The sequence below is a fragment of the Chaetodon trifascialis genome, chromosome 1, assembly GCF_039877785.1.
Source record: "Chaetodon trifascialis isolate fChaTrf1 chromosome 1, fChaTrf1.hap1, whole genome shotgun sequence".
NCBI classification, from domain to species: Eukaryota; Metazoa; Chordata; class Actinopteri; order Chaetodontiformes; family Chaetodontidae; genus Chaetodon; species Chaetodon trifascialis.
Window position 1 is genome coordinate 12221402 of NC_092056.1, and position 13262 is coordinate 12234663.

General features: G+C 40.0%; 1 protein-coding gene across 3 annotated transcripts in view; it reads left to right on the top strand.

The window, feature by feature from the left end:
- Positions 1 to 13262, top strand: part of mettl15 (methyltransferase 15, mitochondrial 12S rRNA N4-cytidine) — a 57711-nt gene that overhangs the window by 21854 nt on the left and 22595 nt on the right. For all 3 annotated transcript variants that reach the window (XM_070961575.1, XM_070961557.1, XM_070961566.1), the window contains one exon: positions 12360 to 12496. In XM_070961575.1, coding sequence (XP_070817676.1) covers positions 12360 to 12496 — 137 coding nt within the window. The remainder of the gene's footprint in view (positions 1 to 12359; positions 12497 to 13262) is intronic.

Below are 13262 nucleotides of genomic sequence, written 5' to 3' on the forward strand. Positions count from 1 at the left end.
GGCTTCTGGCTCGGCATCCTACTTCAAAAAGTGTGACCAGAAATAGTGATGCAACAGTGTTTCTTCTGCATACTGATTCCAAACCACACATTTATGTAAATAAACAATCCCATGTTGTCAGGTCAATTGGTAGAAATGGTTATGTCACCTATATATGGCCAATATGCTGACAGGCTCCTCAATAGCAGATGTGAAAAAACCAACAAACCTACCTAAGATGACATTTTTCCAGTTGGCTTGTGCCTACATCTTCTGTGCATATAATTAGGCTTGATCTATTATCTACCAGTGTTGCTTTTCATATGGAAATACTCTCAGTGGTCACTTTATTAGGTACATCTGCACAGACTAATGCAATCCAATACAACACATCTGTCATAAAGTCTATTCTTGAATTGCAGTAGTGTTTAACTGCAATAGATTGTCCAGATGTACCTAATAAAGTGGCCACTAACTATGTATTCATAGCAAAACAAGTTAGCCGTAGTATTTGTAGTTTTGTATGATTGTTTGTGTTGTTCTTAATAGGCAGACATTTAAGTTTCCGTTCAACCGCAACGTGACAAAACATATTTCCTCTGGTGGTATCCAGCCACAGCTTGACGTTCATCTGTTAAGTTTTACTGATATATGTCCATGAAACTTCTGCTGCTGCCTCACTACACTGACATAGAGGTATTTCTGTTGTGTGTTTGTTCCCACAGGACCCTGCATTTCAGCAATGCAAAGTGATACGTTCACACCGACAGGCAAAAATTGTTTCTGTCACCAGTTTACTTAATGTAAGGGACAGTGTTGAGTGTCCTCTGCCAGCTCCCACATTCCTGGCTGTCCCAGGATCAGCACCTTGGACAGCGTTTGTGGCACACTTATGTACAAAATGTTAAAAATGATCAACCTGATCTGGAAGAATAAGAATCTGTTAATAGTCTGGAACCTTCACCACGGCTTATTTTGTTATTATTTTTGATTAGTTTTCAGTTCACTATGGTCTGGTTGTCATCCAGGAGCCTGATGAAGTAGCATTAACCAGAACCTCCGCTCATGCCCCTATCAGAAAAATAAAAGTATCTTAAGACAATAATGCACATAGATCAAACTGTTTCAAATCGGCTCATTCACAAGCTGTGTGTACAGGTGTGTACAGGTCTCAATTCTGATAATTGTTTAAATTTCCCAACTACTCAAGTTCTGTAGCTTTCTCCCTGTGAGAGCTTGAATACCATTAAAATATATCTTTTCTCCTATTTTTCAAATTAAATTCAGTTTATGGCCTGTTCATCTCCTGCTTATTTTCCTCAACCCAATGACCAGAAAATTAGAATCACAATCACAGTGCATTCATAGACAGGTGGATCATGATCATAGACACCTTACAGTAATGGAGACATGGTGATTTTCTGTTTGTCAGTGTCAAGCTGTGGGCTGGCCTATTTGCATTACAGTGCTGTCTGACACAGGTGGTGTCCTCTTGAAGTATCTTCACTTATGTGCTTGTTCTTTCTTGGATTTTTATCACAGGTCATTTACAATGATGGCAAACCAAGGATTAGCTTGGATGTCTGTGGGTTTTGCTGTTCTTGTATGAACAACTGCTTCTTAAGCTGTTTTCTTACTTCCTCTTAGACAGGTACAGGTTGGTGCTGTTCCCCACTTCTACATCAGGCCCCAAGCTCCTTCGCCCTAACACAACTTTTATCCTGTGGTAACCCATTACACTAAGAGTTGAATTGAGGTAGTTCAGTAACGGTAACAGACTCGGTGGAGGAGATGTCTTCATGCTTTACCTCTGTCTCCTCATTTTCATGTATCAGGACATTTCATTGTGTAATATGGTTCACAACATTTTCTATGCACACAAAAGGCTGATTTGTCTGAAATTGTGTGCACAAATTTGTTTAAATCTGTGTTAGTGAGCACATCTCCTTTGTCAAGATAATCCAAACACCTGACAGATGTGGCATATCAGGATGCTGATTAAATAGCTTGCTTTATTGCACAGGTGTGCTGGTCACAATAAAAGGCTGCTGTGAACTGTGCAGTTCTATGCAGAAAAAAAATCATTTATTAGGCACTGAACTGTGGATTTCACATTAGTAGGCCTACAGATATGCAGATTTTGCATCAGCTGTCTGGGTGGATCTTGCAAGTGAAAATGTGAAATGAACATTCAGTTCACAGTCAACAGCTTTGATGGACATTCCTGCAGTCAGGATGCCAATTGCACGATCACTCAAAACCTGTGACATCTACGGCCTTGTGCTGTGCGATAAAACTGCTTTTTAGAGTGGCCTTTGATTCTGGCGGGCACATCTGTGTGATAATCGTGCTGTTTAATAAGCATCTTGATATGCCACACCTGTCAAGAGGATGGACTAGCTTGGCAACGGAGAAGTGCCCATGAGCATGGATTTATACAAATTTGTGAACGAAACAAAAATAAACCTTTGTGTGCATAGATAAAACAGAAGTGTTGCATTCACATTTTCTTCAGTGCATATTTTCCTGTCTGACCTTCATCATCTATATCTTGAGTCTTGTACTATGAACCCATGCAGTGCTTTTGCTTAGACCCATGTAGGAACTGTTACAAAGCAGTTTTGACTGACTTTTGATATATTTCCTGTCAGTGTCACTTTGTGTAGCTTATGTAGACCTAAACAATATTTTACTGTGGCAAATGTCATATATTTGTACAATGCCTCTGATTTACTTCTTTTTTCACAGATACAGTTAATAAGATGCTTTATGTTCTTGGCTTTAAGAACCTTTAAGAGTCTGTCCTGAGCTGAAAGCAAGGTGGCTTCAAGAGGAACATAAAGACACTTAACCATGCCTATGTGTTTCATAACAGCACAGATTGTGCCTGACATTTGCTATATATGGTGTTGGGAGACACTGTGACAACCAGACTAGCCAGCTTCCTGAAATTGTTTAGATAGTTTTCCAGTATGTCCTGCCCTGTGCTACACTGGGAACACACACATCTGTAGACCAATAGCCAATGTCCTGTTGCAGCCAATCCAAAAAAGGGATGTCTCTAGAAAAAAGACCAAATACTTGTTTAATAGTAGACACAAGAATGCCTGCTCAGTGTGTGTGTGACTTTACCACAGTTTTCCCCAGAAAGAAAGCTAGTGAAGAAAGTCCAGCATTTAGATATTATTTTTCTCACAAGTTTTATACATCAAAACTTTAATATTGGGTATTACTCTGTGATCCTTTCTTTCACTGTTCATAGCTGACATTGAAAGCTAAACAGTCCTGCTTTTTTTGCAGCGTAAACACTCTGTCTCTGTGGATACAGCTGTGCAGTATATGATACACATTTACAACTCTTCAGCTGCTCTCTTTTCCCCTGTCACATCTTCCTCAGGGGAATGTGCTTTACCTGCACTTGCATCGTTCTGTTGCTTTCTTTACACAATCATGGCACCAGTGTTATGTGATTAATTGCATCATGATTGGTGCTGACTAATCAAAAATCAAATGGTGAAAGCTGCGATAATTGAATAATCAGGGCGGTCTCAAATGGGATTTTTTTTTTTTCCTGTTGCTTTTTTAACTGTGGCATTTAATTCTAAGCTGAACACCTTTTTAATTGGCAGGACAACAGACATCCCTTTGGGTCTGGTGTCTTCTTGGGAGCGTGAATCGTTGAATGAATCATTAGATGCAACTCTACTTAAGTGTGAACCTCTCAGAAATGTGTGCGAACATATCAGTAGGATTTATATAGTAGCCCTGTCTGTAGCATCGTGCCTTCATTAGATTTCATTTGATCCCCAGGAGTGTTTACCTTTGTCAGCCTTGTTATACCTGTGCGTACATGTTGGCAGATGTGGGAGCTTTTCCAGCAAAGCAGTGTGACCCAGTCTGCTTGCTTAAAAAAAGTGAACAGACACAGTGCAGTGACTGACACTGGCGAATAACTAAAGACAAAAAGTAGAATACATTTTTTGGACTTAAGCTGGACTTAAGGCAGGATTCAGAAGCATTTAATCAAATCATCTCCTCACAACCTCTTTAAAAGCAGCAGATAATTTCTTAAGGGCCTGGAGGAGAATCCATGTCTGTAGAGTCTCAGGTACATCAAGTTTGATAAAGTCTTATACAGTCTTAGCTATGACTCAAAAGCGTATTAAAACGCATAAATAGATAATACTAACCTTAAGCCAACTTCAAAACAATTGATAAAACGAATTAAAAACCATTTATTTTACTCTCATATTTATCTTTTATCAGCTTTTTTTGGTTTTGGTTCAGCTCCCTTTCCTGTTTGCTCCACACCAGCACACATTTGATCATATGTCATCTACAATTAGCATGATAACCTTCTCCAAATTAGAATTTATCCTTTGGGGGACCATGAATATCAGCACCACTTTTCATGGCAATGATCCAGTCATTAGTGTTCATGATATTTAGCTGTGAACCAAAGTGGTGGAGCAACAGGAGGACTGAGGGACTGGCCGACAATGTATCCCTCACAACTTAACACAGGCCTATATATGTCAAATTTTCAAATATTAGTCATGTACAAACCTGTTGTAAGATCTCTTTGTACAACCCAGATTCCACAAAAAGTTGGGATGCTTTGTATAACATAAATAAAAGCAGAATGCTAGCATTTTCAATGGTTTTGCAGTGTTTCTGAGTCCATGTATTAATATCCTTTATACGGTCATGTATTCACAGAGTGGTGGATGAGGATGCCCCTTTCATACCAATCATGATACTCTCACCTGTTGCCAATGAACCTGTTTACCTGTGGAATGTTCCAAACAGGTGTTTTTGGAGCATTCCACAACTTTCCCAGTCTTTTGTTGCTCCTGTCCTAACTTGTTTGACCCCTATAGCTGAATTTTTTTCAGTTTCGACACTCATAATCCTAAAACCGTCACGATCAGAAACCCTGTCCGTATTCTCTTATCAATGCACATTCAACCACGAAGACAAGTAAAAAGAAAAATGTATCGCAAGAATAACATCCAGACTAAATGGTCTTTATGTGAGCTTCAACAAAGTTCTGTAACAGCTGGGTCACTTTTTTACTTCCCCAAATTCACATGATTAATATTTAATTCTCATTAGCCTACTCAGCAAGCTAACACTGGGGAACACTTCAAAAAGTAATGCTAAAATATTTTTAATATTCTCACGTATGTACTGGCAGGCTCTGAAAAAAAGCCAGCCTTTCTTGATGTCTTCTAAGTGCCTCTGTTAGGACTCACTGATTCTCATTTATTTGTTTGGAAGTGACCTACAAACTTGGAGGCAAATGAGCAAATGCTGTTGTTGCGCACATAGACATGTCTTGTCCTAACTAGCTCAAATACCTCCTCAAGTGCCTTTTATTTAAACTTGTGCCAAAAGAGTGCAAACAGCACTGAAAAGATGAGGAATGAAAGTATTTGTCGTAACTCTGTAGCATTCCTTCGACAAAAGAGAGATTATCTTAACATACAGAGAGGCATTTGAGAGGAGCCCTCTGCCAAAGAGTTTTGTCAACATTTTTGTGCTCCTGTATCACTTCTTCATTCATTCATTCATTCACTCTCGCCGTCTTGTTCTCAGACTCAGAGGTAGTATGTTTAGTTTAAATGTAGGGGGGTAAGGTAAAAGGCTCCATGCATCTCAGACATTGCTGATGACCATCAGTATAATCTCTTGACAGAGTAATTGCGGGAAGCTTTCATGCCTTTTGAGTTTGTCTGCTCTCACTGGCCATCTGCTTTGCACACCCCACCCCCACCTGCGCCTTCTACCTGCAAGACAAATGTACACACCTTTTACGTGTGTTTAAATAAAGCAGATAGAGGAAAAAACTCATCCGCACCCTGTAAAGGGAAAGTTCAACATGTGGAAGGAATCTGCAGAGAAACAGGTGTGCCTGTAAGAAGACGGTTTACCTTTAACAGTTGTTAAAAAGTCATTTTATTTTCAGATAATCTTGATGTAGTTTGAGCATAGCAACATTCAAGTGTGAGAGTCAATTGCACAAAGCCAACGGACAGGTATGTTAATCTTTCACTGCTCTCTGCAGCTAATAAAACCACCATCATACCTGTAATCACAACCTCCACCGTCACCTGTTCATACCATGCTCCTGTGCTGCAAACCCAACTAAAATTTGTGCTCACTTCTATCTTGCCATGAACTTTGTGTGACAGAGAAAGAAATGCAAACCGGTTACCTCCACTCTTGCCATGGCAACGGACGCGACAAGAAAAGCGATCCTGTACCTGTGTATCTGTCTCCCTAATGGTCTGTGTGTTAGTGTAACAAGATCTGTAAAAACTCCCCTCAATGACATTTTAGATCCCCCACTGTAACTGACCTGGGCTGGGGAGTCACAAGTAGGATTTAGGTGAGTACTCAGCCTTCTATCAGGTTCCTGTTCCCCTTTTCCTAATGAATTCAACCATAAGAAGACTTGAGATGAGGCCCCTTTTTCCATATGGCCAGGATATTATTTACTCTTGCACGAGCTGTGTTATGTTTGCAAAATCTCATGAATGCAAAAATTATACTTTTCCCACATTGTATGTGTTTGTGAAATTTCTCTGAAGAGATGCTCTCAGTTATGTTTTTGATTTAACGAACTAGTTGAAAGTCCCTAACGTGTATGCATGTTCCTTTTGGAAAGAAAAGCTCTAATTGAGAATGCTGTGGGGTGACTGCTGAGTTGTCCTGCATTATAGCACCTTGCAGCTTCACTGTTGGACTGCACCACTCGGACCACTCCTAACTCTCCTATTCCCTCTGCTGGGAAAGGCAGATATTACACACCCTGACAGAATACAAAGCATAGACTACTATAATTACTTTTATTTTAGCTGTCATCTCTGAATTTAGAGCCTGAGATGACCCACGTTATCTTTGGGCTTCCTTCCAGACTGTTGCTTTCTCTGGGAAGGCCTCGTCTAGGTGAGAGCCTCGCTGACACCCCCTCCATATGAAATATCAATGTGAATGACTCACTCCCAAGTTTTGGTGTCAATCTTCATCACAAATGCCAAACCCATTATCACCAAATCTTTGCAAGAAGTTGTTTCGTCCATCTGGTGGCAGAAGCAGCAGGCTTTTTGTGAAAGGGGGAAGATTTCCACCACAGCATTCAGGGCTTTAGAAGAAGCTTGTTTTTTCATTCATTTACCTTAGAAATGATGTAAACAAACAATGCTCTGTTTTTGGTTGTACACACTTAATTTTTAGCTTTGCGTGTGTGTGTGAGTGAAGGGAGTGAAACTATTAAACCTCATAAAGATGGAGGGAGTCTGTGTTCAGTGCAGCAGTCATACAAATGTGAATAAACATACAGTATTTATATTTCCAACCAACCACTTCTAAGAATATTGAGCATCGTCAGTTGGCAGTCTGCGCTATCATTTGCACCAGTGACATAAATAGGCTTTACCTTTGTTCTTTTGGCCACAGCTTCCTCAAGATGTGACAAAAGATTGTTGTGACAAGCGCTGCACACTCCAGCAGAGGACTGGTTTATTTCCCGGTTGCTTGTGTCGACTGTTTCGATAAAAGCCAGCCTACTTTGCTGTTTGTGTTTCTGTTTTCGTTTTCCTTTTTTGTATTGAATAGCACAACAGGCAAGTTCATTATGCGTGTGACTCATCCCACTAGCCCACACCCCCTCCCCATCTGCTGCTGTGCGCTGGAAAGGAGAGGGAACCGCCATTGATCACTTCTTCCCTCACACATGCACGCACACACCCCACCTTCAACGTCACTATCGATCGACATGTTTAATGTTTTTGTGAGGAATAGTTGCCATTTCCTTTTGTGTCATTTTACATCTGTTTCCTAGCATTTGCTGACATTATAATAAATCACAGAGCAGAAATTTTAAAGATAAGAAGTGAACCATAATCCAACCAATTATTCAAACAATCTCAGTGCAGGGCAGCGATTTTATTTTTTGTAGCAGCAAGAAAATATACAATGAAATATGCCTGGAAAGGAGATGTTTTCTGCTTTGCATGTGTTAGACTATGAATACAGCTGAATTTACAGCTACCTGACTAACAGCAAAGATGCAGAATGTATTGGGCACTTCCCCACTCCCTCCCTCTCATCAAATGACTAATAAATGGTGATTAGCAGTTAATAAATGCGTGTAACTCACTATAACACTGACATGCAAATGCAAGAATATTCTGAGGTAGTTATTCACAAATTTGTTCATTCATTAATACCAAGTGCATACTATACTATGCAAGCAAGGCAGAAGTATTCTTTGCTGATTTAAGACAGTAATAAGGTCTCTTTGCTGACCTTATTACTCATTCAGCAGAGTTCTGGTCATTCTTCTGTTTGAAAGACTCAGAAGTAGAGAGCTGATATCGAACAGTTTTGTAAATACATGTTTAAAATATTAATAGGTTACATTAAGTTGCATTGACAAGAAATACAGTGTAAATATGGTACCTTGTGGGTTGCACTACTATAGAGCTATAGCAGTGTTTTTGGTGGCATGCATCAAAAATTATCTTTATCACTGTAACCAAAAATAGAAACAATGCAGAATCAGTATTATTTTTCAGATGGGAATCAAAACAACTGACTTTTATGTTTTCTGACCTACAGTAACAGCTTCTTATTTTTCATACTGTTGGCCCTATTTTAATTGTGCAAAGGCAACGACAAGGGCAGAGCAGTAGGTCTTGGGCACATGGAGTGTCGGCAAGCCCACCTGCTATTTAGCTTCATGTTTGTGCACCGTGTGCTTTGTGCTTGGCACCAAAATACAGCACAAACAGGAAAAGTGAATTCCAAGGTCAGGAAAATATTGGTTGGGGCGCTACTTGCACTGTTTGTTGCGTTGACATGGAAATAGGGCCCTGAGTGGAGGTTTAGCTAGCATGTTATTGGCACAGTGAGAAGGACCATTGCTATGGTGTCACTCAGTGATGTGATTTGTACTTTTTACAAGACTCTCTTGAAAGGACTCTTTAATTGAAAGATTACGAGCATTTTCATACATTGTTTGATACTGCTGCATTGGTTACCTGGAAAAGCATTCAAACAAACTGTGCGTTTGACTGTAAGATCATTAACTTTCCAAAGCCAAATATTCATGTTCGAATGGATTTTTGTCAAATATATGATAGTATTTCTTATTTGGGGGCTCCACCTTTATTATGGTACCCTGTTGTACGTGAATGTTAGTGTCTGTGACAGTGCATTTTAATGAAATTAGCCAATAGTGTTACATATTTGCAATTTTCTTTTGGTAAATGGTAAATGGACTGTATTTATATAGTGCTTTTCTAGTCTGACGACCACCCAAAGCGCTTTCACAACACTTGTCTGCATTCACCCTTTCACACACACATTAATATGATGGCTAAGCCATCAGCTAATTGCAAGCATTTTAACCATTCACACTCACACACTGATGGCACAGCATCGGGGGCAATTTGGGGTTTAGTATCTTGCCCAAGGATACTTTGACATGTAGATTGCTGAGGCTGGGGATTGAACCACCAACCTTCTGATAAGTGGACGGCTACTCAACCTGAACCTCAGCCGCCCCAATTTTGTGTTTAAAAGATTTAAGAAAGATAAAATATATCCACCATTGAATTTTCCATCATTCTGGAAGGTCTGATAAGATATAAGAATACCTAGTTTGCAATATTTTTCTCATCAAAGTCTTGCATTTCTTTTTTGGGTTGGTGTGAGAGCATGAGACAAAGCCTGAGAGTGTGTGTGTCCCATCAAAAGATGAAGAGTTGGCAGACAGCACATGAGTGAGCTGACTGTAGACCATGAATTGTCTGATTCAGCTCAGTACATGATTGATCGCATTTTAGATGTGCTTTTCCATAACTAATCAAAGCAGCACATTTTCATTAGTAAGAAAATTCAAGGCAAATGCCTCAGAGAGCCACAGTCAAGACAGACGTGAAAAAGGAAAAAGTCACGACTGCTGTTAGGACCGACAAGTGTCCTCGTTAATTGGTGACTATAGGCCGAATACGTCCGTGGTTTCTTGAATTGACGGGGCTGACAGCGTTAATGCCACATTCATGTTATATGGGATATATATATGTATTTATATATGACCTATATTTGATCAGGTAATCTCATGGATTGAATTCATGAAGTAGGGCAGTCGAGATGAGATATTCCCGTGGTAACGACTTAGGAGTGTTGATGTCATCAAGACGGTTGTAGGATTACAGAGTTGGTCATTGGAGGATTAAAATAGCGAAGTGCATTAATATGATAACACCATATTCATTTTGGTTCAGAGTGACAGTCTTTGGCTGGTGTTAGGCATCTTTGTTTGTCTGGTTTGCAGGTGATTTGTTAACAGCATGTGCAAAGTCGGATATATTGCAATTTCTCAGTCATAATTATTTACAAGTTGAAAATCATAATTATGATAATACCAACATGACAAATTGTCAAATTTGAGACCTGAGTCTTGTTTTTTTGTGGTGTTTTGGGTTACTGAAGGATAAATAATGTTTTAGTTGGTGTACAGAAACACTGTGGTGGGACTTCAAAATAAAGCAATACAAATAATCAACATTTGCCAGAACTTGGAAGCCATTATAGATCATCCAATTAATGATTAAACAAATGCTGGCCCTGCCATGTTTATCTGGTGTCAGTGGGTTTTTTTTTTCCAGATGAACTTTTCCCACAATGAATTTTTAATCTCAGTGTTTTAAAATGCAAAGGGCAAAACAAAATCACAACATTAAAAGAACTTGTGAAGGATTTTTAAGCTTACTGTTTGCCTCTCATACAGGATGTGGAGCTATTAAGCAGAATATGGTAATAATATATTGATTAAAAAGGTTGAAATCTAATGAAAAAGGTTTTGCAATATTGAAACTAACGTTTGAAGGTTTGCATAATGTTTTCATACGCAGAATAAATGTTCAGATCTCTGCAAACATTGTTTTGTATTTGCGTTTGACTGAGTTTCATTTTGGTTTGTTTTCTAGCTTTGAAATGTCCTCTGACTCACTGGATGTAGACTATGGGTGTAAGGACCCTTCCACTATGATCATGTTACTATTTTCAAAATCTCTGTCATTACGGGAAACAACAACCACTCCACTTGCAACCTACACCCTGATCTATGCTGAAAATGGCAAGTTACCCTAATGCTAACCTGGTCGCTAATGGTATGATTGTAAACAAGCTAGCCTCTTATTTATGTTCATACAGTCACTGCTGGGGGACAGCGAGACAGCACAGAGGACCGGGGGTGCTTTTCATTCAGTAAATTGGTCTCCTCGTCTCCTCCACTGGCTTCCTCTCCTCGCGTCTTAGCTCCGCCCAGCAAGGACATGAAAGAGGGATGCAAGGAAGGGACGTGAGGACGGAGGAGATGAAACTCTGAAATGAAAAATTCTCCACAGCATCAGTCCGAAGAGACGTCAATTACTGATGACGTTTATCTGCTGTGTGCCACATACGACACGCCCCTTAAATAATAAAAGACTTCCCCGTAGGCTACACCGCTGTATCCTCACTCTGGTCTCCTTCAGAAGCCTCCTCTCTCCTTGTTCCTCGTCTCCTTCAGGTGCATTTAAGCAATTGGAAGATCCTTCATCGTTGCGGAGGGGAAACAACTTCTGGGTCGACGAAGGAGAGAGGAGACGAGGAGGCACAATTCAACGTAATGAAAAGCACCCAGCAAGAGTGGTCCGCGAGTGCAAATGTGCGGCTGCAAAAATTTCAACATAAATATTAGCCCTTTTGAAACTTTTTTCCCAACATTTGTGCACCACTTCTACAGTGCAACGAATACAGCAGGACAGCGGTGACAAATTTGAAACTCTGAAGATGTGTTGGGGAAAAAAAGAGTCCTGCAGCTGTGAAAAAGGAAAACTCAAATACAAAATGATGGCCAAGATCTGAAAATCAAAACATTATGCAAGCCTTCAAAACTTTCTTGCAAGAAACATTTTTATTACATTTAAAAGCTTTCAAACAGTTTCAACGTTTTGAAGCTTTTTTTTATCAGTTTCGAAATGCAACCTGATTTTATAAGGATATATACATTAAATATGATTGTGAAGAAAACTATGTAATGAGCACTGCTTTTTTATTTTGCTCGCACAAAAAACAACCCTCCTTAAACTTTCAGACCTATCTGCAATTTGAAATTAATTTCAGCGTTAATACGGACATTATCTACCCTGAGATAAGACAGATTTGGAAACATGATTTAAAATAACTCTTGTCAGTGCACCACTGTGACTTAAACACTTAAATGTTGATTCTTACATTGTGATGATAAGATGATGATGATTAATGGTGTATATGGAGTTGTGGTGTGAGAATAATGTGTTGTTTTCTTGCTTTCTCGCATGTAGGTGGTCCTGGACATGACATTTGGAGGTGGTGGTCATACCAAAGCAATACTGAGTATGGTTCCTGAAGTCACAGTCCTGGCTGTAGACCGAGATCCTACAGCAATTTCTCTGGCCGAGCAGTTAGCCAAGGAACACTCGTAAGTGATTTATGGAAAAATATAAACTACACCAAAACACAGGTTAAAGCTTATGTTTCAAGCTGTCTAGACAAATGTTTATACTACTATTAATCATGTTTTTGCCATACATTTTTATAGTCACAGCTGACAGCTTGACCATTTTGAACAGTATTTGGTTTGTGGTCATTATTTCTTAAAACATACTGTAGGTGTGATGTAGTGATGCAGTCCTCCCTGTGTTTCTCACTTCTTGCCTGAGCCCGATCAAATGCTGCTCGCTAAGATACAGCCCCTGAGTTTCACCACCCAATCAAATCCATTCCTCCTTAACTTAAAGCTTTTCTCCCCCCACGCAAAGCTGGTGGGCCCGGCATGTCATTTGTCAGAGTAAGGGCCCACGCCGGCAGTGTGAGGGAGATGCTGCCTCCCACAGAGGATCTATAAGATGTGAGGGGGTGGGGGGAGTAGAGAGAAGCCCAGAGAAGTTAAGAAGTGGAGAGAGAGAGGAAAGAGAGAACAGGGAGACACGAGGACACAATGCCAGGGTGAGAGGGAGTGTGTGTGTACATGAGCAAGGCGCGGGAGGATGAAAATGAGATGTTCCTAAGACCATGGCGTGGGAAGGAATCCTTTTACGTAGATTCTGGGGAAACCTCTCTCAAGGGAATCTGCCAGAGCAATGTGCCTGTGAGCAGGGAATGACAATTAAGAGAGAGAGAGAAAGAGAACACTGTATTCTGTCAGCAGCAATATACCCCTGCTGTAAACTCTTCCACGCCTACTC